The 13,719-nt window shown below is 38.1% G+C and overlaps 1 protein-coding gene across 2 annotated transcripts in view; it reads left to right on the top strand.

Annotated features, from left to right (window-relative positions):
* LIMD1 (LIM domain containing 1) overlaps positions 1-13,719 on the top strand; it is a 51,460-nt gene that overhangs the window by 34,267 nt on the left and 3,474 nt on the right. For both annotated transcript variants that reach the window (XM_060781785.2, XM_060781784.2), the window contains exons 4-8: positions 3,528-3,595; positions 4,966-5,028; positions 6,121-6,251; positions 8,310-8,361; positions 11,469-11,537. In XM_060781785.2, coding sequence (XP_060637768.2) covers positions 3,528-3,595; positions 4,966-5,028; positions 6,121-6,251; positions 8,310-8,361; positions 11,469-11,537 — 383 coding nt within the window. The remainder of the gene's footprint in view (positions 1-3,527; positions 3,596-4,965; positions 5,029-6,120; positions 6,252-8,309; positions 8,362-11,468; positions 11,538-13,719) is intronic.

The following is a 13,719-nucleotide window of genomic DNA, read 5'->3' on the forward strand; positions in this document are numbered from 1 at the left end:
TCCTGAATATATCATGGAAACAAAACCTTGGATAATAGTGAACCCTCTTGAAATGAATGGTTTCCACCACAGAAGTTATCACAGAGTGGCCCTGGTGGGCCGAGATAATTCTTAGAAAAATATTCTCTTTAGAAATTTGCTTGGTCTCCAAGGCAACTATATGGTAGGTTTCAGCAGTAGTATATGATAGTTCATGGGCCTAGAAAATTCCTAGGGAGGTTGTATTTTGTGAGATGCAAATTGATGAAACTGCAGGTGCCAGTCCTGCAGGTTCAGGGTTGTACTGCACAAGGCACTTAGATCGATATTTAGTAGTCACTCTTTCTGTTTTGTGCAAAAGAAAACAAGTTAGCCTTCCATATAGTACAATATATATGTATTTTCAAAGATTACTTTAAACTAGAGTTCTATGACAGTTCTCTCTCTCATACACTGAATCCATTGTACATTTTATAATAATAATGATAATAATAATAATAATAATAATCTTTATTTATACCCCGCCACCATCTCCCCCAACAGGGACTTGGGGCCACTTACATGAGGCCAAGCCCGAATAACAAATTACAGCAAAATAAAAACCAAAAACACAAGCAACAACATAATAAATACATAGAAACATATGAATACAGTGAGCAATATGCAAATACAATCACAATGACAATGAGCGGGCCGCATGCACAAGATAAAATGTTAAAACTCAGGGTGAGATAAAAGAGGAGCAGGTTATTTGCAAAGGAGAGCTCATAAAGAAACGGGTTGTAGAACCAAGCTTTCACACAAGGGGGGGATGTGTACTCCTGGGAGAAAAACGTTGAGGGGAGCAATAGTGTAAGATTGTGTATCCTATAATAATAGGACTCATGGTCACATCCTGTGTATATTTGTTGATCACTGAGTAATTTATTTATTTATTTTTAAAAAATACACAACGTATTTCAATGACAAACCAGAATTCCCAGGATTACCAAAAAGTGTAAACAATTCCATAAAACAAAACAAAAAAGCTCCATTCCATTAATTAAAATTATAGTAATTTGCAATATTTAAACCATCAAGCACTGCTTTATAGTTTGATGGCTTAAAAACTAGGAAGCATATAATCCTGAGAAAACAACATTTTCCCTGGTTCGCCTAGTGTTTACTTTAAGACTTAAATTATATCCAAGCAGGTAGTAAATGAATTGCCCTGGGTAAATATTTCTTTAAGAAGACTGCTACTACCAAATAGCCTTTTTTCCAGTTTTCTGTCTATCTTAAATTACAACCATATTATAATATGTTATAGCTTAGCTGGATATATTTTGCTGAATTCATGCCCTGAAGCTTGGCTAGTAATGTTAAAGTGGTAAATTTGAAAGTAATTATATGTTGGTTCTAGAAATGTGTGTCTAATATTAATAGGATTCTTTTGGATGGCAACTTTATAGAAGTTAAGAGCTACGTTCTGTTTAGGGCAGTAGTTTCCAGCTTTTTTTTGACCAGGGACCACTCTCCCAACATTAGTACCAAAAAGGTTGCAAATCAGTTTTTGGTCAACTTTAGATTTGGTTGGGTTATTTGAGGTGCTGATTCAGAAAATTGCATTGGGTAGACCACATCAGCTCTAGTTTTTGATACAGAACATATGATATCCTGTAGCTGCTATCTGTTCATCCACAGAAAACCATATTTAATAAGTCTCAGCAATAAAAGAGGGTTTTGTGAGACCAGTCACTCTTATTGCAATGGTGTAGTAACGGTGAGGCCACAGACCATATTTTAGTTCTTTTGGAACACTGGTGGTCCATGGACCACAGATTGGGAACCACTGGTTTAGAGAAAAAAATCCACTTCCATAAGTATCAACAGAAATAAGTATTTATTTGGGGGGGGGGGAAGGATACTCCAATCAAACAGCATAGTCTTACTTCATGACCATTTGCCTCCACAAATTCCTGTCCTACTGAATTCAGCTGCTCTGAGGCATAGTAAAGCCCCTGGCAGAGCCCCAAATGGAGAACAGTAGCCTTTCATTCTGAGTGTTCTTCAAGTGAACTAATTCGGTTGTGTAAGAAAAATAATAAAATTCCATTCAATTTATTGGTTGATGATGGAGTAGAAAGTATCAGCAACAGCACGATTGCTATCAAGCCTGATAGAAATCAAGTAGGCCATATTTTATAATGTCAAATAGAGGAAGCTTCTTTTCTCTGCATAAATGATTGGGCTATAGAAAATGTGCTTTTTTAATCTGATAGGAGAAATAAACCTCATGATGCATTATCATGATACAGTGTATTGACATATCTGCATGTTGTTTCTGTAGACACAATACAAATAGCATGACTGGTTATAGAAACAAGGGTAAGAAGAATGTTTATATGATGAGAATGTGTTTAGACAACTCTTTTCCAAGGAGAGTGCATAAATATATAACTTGTTTTCTTTAGTACTGTAAATAGAAATATGATTGAATCACCAGCTTATATCCTCAGTGTTCCAAGCATTCAAAATATCAAGAATCTAATAAGGGAGTGTTGATGTGAACATAACTGGTTTATCACCTTGGAAGAGATGGTGCCAAATCAATAAATAAGAATGGCTTCCAACTAGATCAAGTTTAGCTGGGAAGGAGCAAAGAATCTTTAATCCATAAAGTAAAAGGGATATGAATGGAAAATCAGACTTGTTTTATATATCGAGGTCCTAAATTCCTAAGAGTCAATTCCAGACTGGGCTAATAACCTCTTGGGCTGATTTTCCCCTTGGAAACTTCAGTTATCTCAATGTGATCCTGCATAAAGGCTGTTTATACAAAGAGAACAGTGTTACAATCAAACTTGGTTTGTTATTCAAATTATAACAACTCACTCTTGGCTTTGAATAAATGTTGGTGGCACATAAGAATGATGCAATTGACATTTGCTTCAATTCTGCAATACATGTTTTCGAGATGAGCTGTTTTTATTCTACCCATGATTTGCAAAATATACATCTCTTTTTTTAATGAAACATGATGTAGAAATGATATATTTCTTTTTTATGATACATTATGTAGAAAGAGTATTTGTATGTGGCCCTGTGTTGGAAATAAACAAATAATACTTAAATAAATCCATTTACTGCTACAACATATTTTTTCCTTGTCTGGAAGCGCCCTCTGCTGTTACTACAGACACCTTGTTAAATAAGGGAATTTCAGTGATATGCTATATATCGCATTGGCTTTTTGAGAGCCAGCATGGTGTAGTTCTTTGAATGTTGGACTATATTATAGAGACCAGGGTTTGAATTCAGCCATAGAAACCCACTAGGTGACATTGGGCAAATCATACTCTCTCAGCCTCAGAGGAAAGCAAAAGCAAACCCCCCTCTGGACAAAATATTTTGCTATTGCAGTTGCCTATCCAAATAGTTTCTCAAAACCACAAAATCATATTATGGGTTTCTTTACAACAGTTGATCGCATCAAAAGTATATCCGGCGTCTATAAATGGCAACCAGACTATTAATTCTTTTTTAATCCTTCTTGTTTCCCCTTCTAGGTCGAAAGCTAAGAGGAAAGGCTTTTTATTTTGTTAATGGAAAAGTATTTTGTGAAGAAGATTTCCTGGTGAGTTATTCATATATTAAATTTTAAGAGGGGCTTAGCACAAGATAGTATTTCAGAGAAAGGTGAGATTGGCAGACACACTGACTCAGTATCAGGTTGTGTTTTCCACCATGTTCTTGGATTCCTTTTTTAAGCGGCCGAGATGCAATTAGCAGTCCTTCTCATCTGATGCCTTTGATTAAGCATTTTTGCAAGAGATGTGATAATCCTAAATGAAACAAATGCTACTGAGGACTTATTTTTCAGAACTGCAGCAATGTTGTTTTTATCTATGCTTATTTTGCAGGTACAGCTGTGGAAGTAGATCCTAAGGGGGGGGGGGGGGAGGTTGCTTATGTAATCCAAATATATTAATAGGAAAATTAATATTTAACTCAAACGTGGTATTTATTTATGTGTTCAGTTCTTGTGGGTTTTTTCGGGCTATATGGCCATGTTCTAGAGGCATTTCTCCTGACGTTTCGCCTGCATCTATGGCAAGCTTCCTCAGAGGTGAGGTCAATTACTATGTAGACCTCACCTCTGAGGAAGCTTGCCATAGATGCAGGCGAAACGTCAGGAGAAATGCCTCTAGAACAGGGGTCGGGAACCTTCGGCCCTCCAGGTGTGGTGGACTTCAACTCCCACAATTCCTTGAGGCTCGGTAAGCCTTTGGGGCAAATACCGAGCCTCAAGGAATTGTGGGAGTTGAAGTCCACCACACCTGGAGGGCCGAAGGTTCCCCATGCCTGCTCTAGAACATGGCCATATAGCCCGAAAAAACCCACAAGAACTGAGTGATTCCGGCCATGAAAGCCTTCAACAATACATTATTTATGTGTTGTTTTATTAATATGTATTGGGATAATGCAAATCTTTACTGAGTGTTCATATAGAATGTTGTAATTTACCTCATGCTAGCCATATATTTCTATTCTCATAATTGCAGATGCGGTGAGGTAGAGAGAAGGTGGCTTGTATAGGGTCACTTAGTGCTTTGTTTTTATAATGGGTTGTTGTGTTATAACTGGGTACTTCACATCCCCTAACTTTCTAAACCCTACATAGTAATTGAACTGGCATAATAAAACATCAAAGAAGATGTAGGGAACTTATGTATTCTTATTCCTATTATACCTTACAATAAGCCATACTGATATGAGCTCATGGGAACTGGAATCCCAAAATTATTTTTAGAGCCAAGGTCTCCAAGCCCTATTTTAAAGGAAGGACTATAGAAACCAAAAAGAAAGACCATTTTCTCACTGGCATTGCAATGGCCCTGCTTCCCTTTTAGTAGACCTTAAGAAAATAACCACAATGTTTAGGATTTTGTTTAGTATAATGTATAAGTTTGAAATAGTTTTTTCTTTGCCTTTTTTTCAATGCAGTATTCAGGTTTCCAGCAGTCAGCTGATAGATGTTTCATATGTGGACATTTAATCATGGACATGGTGAGTGACTTTAGTGTATTCCACTACATACGGAGAAAGGGAGAAACCCCAACAATCAAGAGTAATATCTAAAGTAAAAATCAGTCTGGCTGCTCCATGGCACTATCCAGTTGTCTTTGTGCAGCAAGGGGAAAATAAGCAGCCATCATCTTCTGGGCCTCCAGTGTAGATTGCGCTGGAAAAGCTTTATTTGATTGTGTCAAACAAGATACTTGACACTGTGAAATTGGGATTCAGATCCAGGTCTCCTCAATTTTAATACAACACTTTACCTCTACAACTGTCAGTATTTCATATTTTGTTAAAAGACACCTCTCCAATAATGGTTCTAGAGCAGAGTTTCCCAACCCTTGGTCCTCCAGTTGTTTTGGACTTCAACTCCCAGAAATCCCAGACAGTTTGCCAACTATGAGGAATTGTGAGAGCCAAAATCCAAAACACTAGGAGAACCAAAGGTCGGGAACCACTCAACTAGAGTCTAGACCTCCTGGTGGTGGTAGGAAGGGCACTCTCTTCAATGATGATTCATGCTTTCTGAATTCCTAATGATTTTTTTTGAAAATACATTATTTTAATTGCTTTAGTCTACGTGAAATTTCTTAAAAGATCAGTCTTATATTTCCTTTAATTTAACTTCACTGGCCCTATCTACACTGCCATATAATGTAGTATGAAATTGTCTACCCCTCATTTTCACATGCACTTGAAAGTGACAAAGCTTTGAATTCGATTTTCCTGCTTTTTGGCAGGGGGTTGGACTGGATGGTCCATGGGGTCTCTTCCAGTTCTATGATTCTATGTTTCGATAATAGTATTATTTACCTCATCAGAATAACAGTTTTTAAGGAGTTGTTTCTGTTTCTTGCCATTTCTCATCTGTCATTAATCAGATTGATTACAGTACTCTGGGTGATACTGCCTGTTTTGTTTTGGGTTTGTTTGTTTTGAAGCAGGCTACCATTAATAGAATATTTCACAAACTTCCTACATTATAATTCTGGTATATTTCGTGCAACCCAGTCCATTTTACTTCTGCATTTTTTTTAAAAAAGGAAATGATTATTCATTAGTACTTTCTATCTCTTATTACAGATTTTGCAGGCTTTAGGGAAGTCATACCATCCTGGTTGCTTCCGTTGCGTCATCTGCAATGACTGCCTTGACGGCGTGCCATTCACTGTAGACAACGACAACAAAATCTACTGTGTCCGAGATTACCACAAGTAAGATGAAAATAGATTTAAAGAAAAATGTCTGATGTTTCAACCTACAGAGATGTAACTATTAGTAAAATCTAAAATTAGTGGCACTGGCATCAAAGAAAATGTGTATACAGTCAGTCGACTAATGCTGGTTATATGGAGGGTTGTTCATATATTAATAACTTGCTTTCTCTCTTTGTGAGAGTTTGTCTTCACCAGGAGTTTAAACTACTCCTGGCTTTACTGGAACTGAAATATGCAAAGTGATGATCTTTGATATGCAGACTTCTTTAAGCACAAGCCCTACAAATTGTATGTCATTTTAAAAACATATTTAATCTGCATTTGTTTATTAATAGCAATACTTGAAACAATATACAAAATTCCAAATGTAAAACAGTAAAGCAGTCATAACTAAAGATGTCTAATAGCATGGTGACGTAATTAATTATTATTGAGATTTGGATAGAGGCCTCTATGTCCATGTTGTCTTATAGTGTATCAGACAACAGGTCTGACAACAAGTTGCTTGCAGTATAACTTGTGCTGTAGAGCAGACAACAGAGATAAGAGAGGGAAATGGAAGCAGGGATATAAACACAGGAGAATATGCATTTATTTTCAGTTGCCCATACTATGATTTGATTACAAGAAAGTATACGTTTTTATTTGTAAATTACTGCTAACCAATATTCAGCAAAGTTAAAGTAATTTAAAGCCCCAAAAAGCAAAGAATGGCAAAACCGAAAACTTATCACAGGCAGTTTCACAGTACAGACAGTTCCTGAGTTACAGTCATCTGACTGACAAACGCCTCATAGTTAAGAATGGTGGTGGAACAACAGAAAGAGAAAGCAACTACCCCTCGAAAGAGTTATCATGGGGAAAAGGTGTCTTAACTGAATCTTTATCACCAATCCTTGTTTCCAAAACAAGCCATTTTTTTCAAAATTCAATAATCACAGGGACAGAAAATGAGGTGAAATCTTCTGAGCAGGGGCGCAGATAGCAAAACAAACACCACAGCAGCATTAACCCTTCCCTATGCTGCCCAAAACTTATATATATATATATGTGTGTGTGTGTGTGTGTGTGTGTGTGTGTGTATGTATGTATGTATGTATATGTATATATGTATGGCTGGAGATACAGTTAAAAAGAAGTCCCCGGTGGTGGAATGAGTTAAACTGCTGAGCTGGTGAGGCACTCCATGTAGTCATGCCGGCCACATTAACTTGGAGATGTCTACGGACAACACTGGCTCTTCGACTTGGAAATGGAGATCAGCACCCCACACCAGAGTCGGACACGGCTGGACTTAATGTCAGGGGAAAAACTTTACCTTTACCTACAGTTAAAAATGTGCCTGTTCTGACTTAAATACAAATTCAACTTGAGAACAAATGTACAGGATTTATCTTGTTCATTACTTGGGGGCTGACTGTAGTGTAAAATCTGATAAATTAAAACAAGATATAGTTTGAGGCATCGCTACTTGTTTCACACCTGCAAAAGAAAAGATGTTCAGGTGATGTTAGACACCATCTCTTAGCACATCCAGCCAGTAGATGTGGGTGACGGGAAGCATAGCACACTGAGGGCCAGAGCTTGCCACACTCCTGCAAGGGCACATAATATGCCAGGCAAAAAAGGTGTATATAGCCTAATTTACAGATTCAGCAGAATGTAGTTGCAGTGTATACTGTACCATCTCAGACAGCTTGCATAATGCCAATTTTAAATTTTCTCTTCAGATACTGTTATATCTATTGCCACTCTTAAGTAAAGCGAAAAACAAGGAAAGCAAGGAGATAATTTATAGCCTGATCTGATGCTTGCTGTGCTAATCCACATATAACTATTATTTTAACAAATAATATAAAATATGTGATCTTGCATCTTTAGTCTGAAATCAAAAACTCCTCATCTAACCTCAAATGCTACCTCAATCCTTTATCATTATTCTGCACATTTAGACCAGACTTCTCAATGACTTTGGGGAAGGGGGGGTACATTGCGGAGGAGTTTAAACTTATTTTCTTCATTTTTCTAACTCTGTAACTTCTTATTTTAATAAAGAGTTTTAGCTCCAAAATGTGCAGCTTGCGGTCTTCCCATTCTTCCAAGCGAGGTGAGTAATTATATTTCTATCTGTTCCATTTTGAAAAATCCTAGCACTTCTACTTATTTTCTATATTATTGTATTAACATGCTGGCAATTGCTGTGTCCTGCAATGTCCTAACCCAACTAAAAATAACTAAGACAAGTTTGTAATTAAAGTCATGAACTTAAAATAATGAAAATATGACAGTTTGATTGAGGCAGGCAGTTCAATGGATGCTTCTGATCCATCTAACTAAATGTATTTCAAGATATGGCAGTATTTTTTCTTCTTATACTCTCTGACTCACATCTATTAGCCATTCTATGCCTATGCAAAGATTTTTAGAAACTTCTAGAGTTCCACTTTGGCTCTAGCCTCCCACACCTGCATACATATAAACCATGTATTCCTGCTGAAAAACTACCATATTTTCTGGCGTACAAGACTACTTTTTAACCCAAGAAAACCTTCTCAAAAGTTGAGGGTTGTCTTATACGTAGGAGTCATCTTATACACCGGGAATCGTCTTATAAAGCGGGTGCTGAAACTTCAAATCCGGATTGGAGAACCTGTGGTTGCCGCATATGGTGGGGGGAGCTCAAAAATGGCAGTGGCCATGTCCTGCCGTATGCAGTGACTGTATGAAAGCATTAAAGGCAACGCTGTACAAGTACGGTAGAAAAAAATCCATTCATCAGGATTCATGGACTTAATGTGGTCCTGATGGTGAGGTTAAGGGGTGCCTCACCGGGAAGGTGTCAGTGAAGGGCGCCCGGGGTATGGAAAAAAGAGATAGAGAGGCTCTGGGCCCAGAAAAACGCACCTCTTTTACCTGTCTGGCCCGCCCTTGTATCCTATTACCATACCTCCTCCTCTGCCTCTCAGATCTCGCTCCAGAAGACTGCAGTGAAGTGGTGCAGGTGCGCAGGTGCGAGATCTGAGAGGCAGAGAAGGAGGTACAGTAATAGGAAAATTACCATATTGAAATCAAATCTGATGCTTTCAAAAATTTTATTTGGTTTTCGTTGGAAGAGGGGTAGTCTTATACAGTGAGTATATCCCAAACTCTATATTTTAATTGGGAAAGTTGGAGGTCGTCTTATATGCCCAGTCATCTTATATGCCTGAAAATATAGGTAGTTCCTTTTCATCTCTCATCATGGAAAACTCATTAGAAACTCATAGCATTTTGGCATTTTGGTCAGGTTGTCTTCTCTCTTTGGGGATATATGGCCCAAAAGATTTTCTTCACAGCCAGAGCATTGCAAACATTTTAATTTTTAGACATGCATCATTTTGCAACACAGTAATTCAGCTTTACTAGCAAGCCAGGGGTTAAACCAATCCCTTATTAGAGATAGGGACACGTACATTAATTGTAATAACTAAACCTATGGAGACACAATGTGTCTCATGAAAACCTTTCATTTTTAAAAAAATCTATATTATTTTTTGACATTTTATTATTATTATTATTATTATTTTATTATAACATATATATTATCTATTGTTTCTTTCACATAGACTTGGGTTTCTTGTTACGTTCATGTGACAGGCCTACACACTGCAGTCAACACACTAATGTGTTACAATATATTGTTTTGGAAAGCTCTAATCTAGACTGTGAGGCTAAAAAATGAGTTTGTTTTCTTTGCCTGTTTGAGAACCATGCAGTTGACTCAGTGCTTGTATTGCCAGACTTTTACATGGCAGGCAAGATGTAACATATATTTCTGTCTATAAAGGTCTTTAGTGGGAAGGGGACCTCCAGACAGCTACAACTCAAAGCTACAGCTACAGCTCCCTACAGCTCAATTTAAGTCAGCTTCCATAACTATTTGCTTTTGCCCATCTGTAGACACTGAGTCATGGAGTGTGAAGAATAGCTTGTCTACTTGTAACTGGTTCTTTGAGTGATTATCTCTGAACTCGAACTGGGTTTCAGTCGAAATACGTGGTTTATTTGTATGTGGGTGAAGATTTTCACATAGGCCCAGAATGACCAATATGTGTGAGTTCATAGTTGATTGTCCAAAGAACAAATTATAGCTAGGCAACTGGATTCTTGTTGGTTTTGTGGCAGTGAGAGTTCATTAAGTCATTTTGATTAACTAGTTCCAGTGCTTTTTCGCATATGAAGTTATTATATGTGATTTTTCCTGAAAAAAACATTGGAATGTGTATGGATTTTCCTCCCCCATTTTCCCTCCCACTTCCTTATTTCCGTCAATGACACTCGGGAAGGTTTAAATGCAAACATAACGTTTGTTTGTGTGCCTGTAGCCTCTGGCCATTTACTTTCAGATTTGAGGAGGGAGGCTGCTGGAGCTTTACATGAATGTGGTCAGCCTACATTTTTTTTTCGCAATGACAAAATACTTATTCATTCATTCATTTATATACCCCTTTTTCTCAATAATGTTTTGCCTTGAGTACAAATGGACAGCAGTGATAGATCCATCTTGACCTTCCAAGAGGAGCAGCCAGTGAGGAACCCCTTTTCCTTGTTCCAACCAAACAAGCCCAGGAGATGATGGGACAGAGAAAATGGCTTCTATGGGACCCAAAAAGAGTCCCATAGATATATATGTATTTCATATATTCTGGACTCAAGCCACATAAGGCTTTAGTCTTCATTGGCAAATGAACAATCCTCCCTCCCAAAAAAAACCCCAAAACCCTTGTTTCTTTTTTGAGAAGTTCATCAATCACTTTCTGTCTTTCCTCCATGACCACCTGCTCAGGCCTGAATGCTAGTTCAGTGTCAGTTTGCTAGAGGAGATTCAGACAGTCCAGAACAGTTCTGAATTGGAGCACCCAGTGGCACAATGGGTTAAACCCTTGTGCTGGCAGGACTGAAGACTGACAGGTTGGAGGTTTGAATCTGGGGAGAGCGTAGATGAGCTCCCTCTGTCAGCTCCAGCTCCCCATGTGGGGACATGAGAGAAGCCTCCCACAAGGGTGGTAAAACATAAAACATCAAAAACATCCGGGCATCCCCTGGTCAATGTCCTTGCAGATGGCCAATTCTCTCAGTTGCTCTTGACATGAAAAAAAAGTTCTGAATTAGCCCACTTCTGTCCATCCCTCCCTTTAAAAACCTTTCCCTTGTTTTTCTTTCTTTCCTTAACAGGGTTCTGATGAGACTATCCGTGTTGTATCAATGGACAAGGATTACCACGTGGAATGTTATCGCTGTGAGGTAATCCAGCTTTTCTTTAGTAACCTTCTATAAAATAAAATTACAAACTAAAGCTAAATGTATCATTCTTAGCCTTTTGAGGGGGAATCATGCACAGGACCATCGGCAAAAATAAAGCTAGTGCAGCTGGAACATAGCCATAGCCTGAAAAACTCACAGCTAGTATCAGTTTTGTCAAAAAGGCTTTAAGAGCGAAAGAACGTGTTGGGTATGTTCAAGGACTTCTGGACATACCCTGGAATTGTATGTTGAATATGTGGCGGGGGAAGTTCTCTCTTTGGGGCTTTCTATGGATTATAGGTTTTCTAGTTATTTCAGAGGCCATTCCCTAAAGTCTACTGAGTCAGCGGAGTGGTTTTTTAGGACGTACTGGGCAGGCTTCTGTGATCAGAAGAATAGCCTTTTAAAAGGAGCATAGCTTATAATTTTATGTTATAAGTAAGTTTGGGTGTCTTAAGCTTCTTAAGATTTTAAATATTTGTGAACCCCTCAAAGCCTTCTCATTGTACCAATATAATATAATATAATATATACTGTAAAAGAGGTAACTATTTCCCCTTCACATTAAATCTAGTCATGTCCGACTCTGGGGGGTGGTGATCATCTCCATTTCTAAGGCAAAGAGCCAGCGTTGCCCGTAGACACCTCCAAGGTCATGTGGCCAGCATGACTGCACGGAGTGCTGTTACCTTCCTGCAGAACTGGGACCTATTGGTCTCACATTTGCATGTTTTCGAACTGCTAGGTTGGTTGAAGCTGGGGCTAACAGCAGGAGCTTACCCCCAGTCAGCAAGTGTGGCAGCTCAGTGATTTAACCTGCTGTGCCACCAGGGGGGCATACAGTATATAGTATATACTGTATATACTATATAAATACTAGCATTCATCTGGATGAGCTAATTTTCTCTCGGTTGTAGTCAGTTGCGCCATATTCAGGTTTGCAAAGGTGGTTGTCATTTTCCATATGAATGTGATATTAATGAAGTTGGGTTTTTCATTTGAAATAGATATGAGATGAATACTTTTTGGAATATGTACAATAAAATGTTATCTTCATATGGCATTAATAATTGTTTTCATTAGTTTGGTATTTCCCTAAGAGACCTCGTTGGTGCTAGCTTGCTGAGCTCAATCTAGACATAAACTTGAAATAGCACTGAAGAGAGATGATTGCAATAACCACTTAAATAGCTTTGAGAATTATAGCTGTGATTTTGCAAACTGCAGAAGTACTGCTTAATCCAATTAGCAAATAGATAATGCTAATGATATATATATGAAATGCTCCTCTAATTTTAGGTGGACCATAAATTTAATGTAATACACAAATTCTATTTTAAATAGCTTGAGATTCTACATTGGCCAACGTAGCTATGACAGTGAAGCTTTCTTACTGTAGCCGCTTGTTTTGATTCCTCCAAAACTTGCTTCTTAAGGGTTTCCAAACTACACAGATCAGGATGTGGTAAATGGCAACTCCTGGTTACAGGGCGTGTTGAGACAAGCAGCTGGAAAGACAGTTTGTGGTCTGCTACAGACCCGTGTTTCAATTCCACCTATGGATGAGAAAGTGCTGCAGCCATATTCATTTCCGTGTCCAAATGTGTAGTGCCTTGGAAAGTCTTCCGGTGAAGCGCTGCCTGACTTTAGAGGTGTCTGGGATCATGTTTGACAATTGACAACTGGAAATGAGAATCCCCAAAGTTATATAATTAAATGCAGTTTATGATTTCCTAAATAATGAACAGCATGCCAATGAATTATATGAATATTCAATAATTCTGTCCTTGTGTTAGAGCCAGAAAAAAATCTTTTCATCTGATTCTGAAAAATTATAATATATCTTCAACAAAGAATGGATGCCTTTTTACCTATGTTTCCTGTGTTGCTCAAAACAGTGCTTCTTGAAGTGTGGGTCCTGACCCCAAATGGGGGTCACCTTAGCTTAATGTTGCAATCATGAAAAGTTTGGGAATAGTAAAAAAATTCTGAATATCATATAGACCAGTGGTTCTCAACCTGTGGATCCCCAGGTGTTTCGGCCTACAACTCCCAGAAATCCCAGCCAATTTACCAGTTGTTAGGATTTCTGGGAGTTGAAGGCCAAAACATCTCGGGACCCACAGGTTGAGAACCACTGATCTAGACATTTACTTGAATCTGTTGTGCAGTGCTTACAGTG

This window comes from Anolis sagrei, chromosome 6, assembly GCF_037176765.1.
Source record: "Anolis sagrei isolate rAnoSag1 chromosome 6, rAnoSag1.mat, whole genome shotgun sequence".
NCBI classification, from domain to species: Eukaryota; Metazoa; Chordata; class Lepidosauria; order Squamata; family Dactyloidae; genus Anolis; species Anolis sagrei.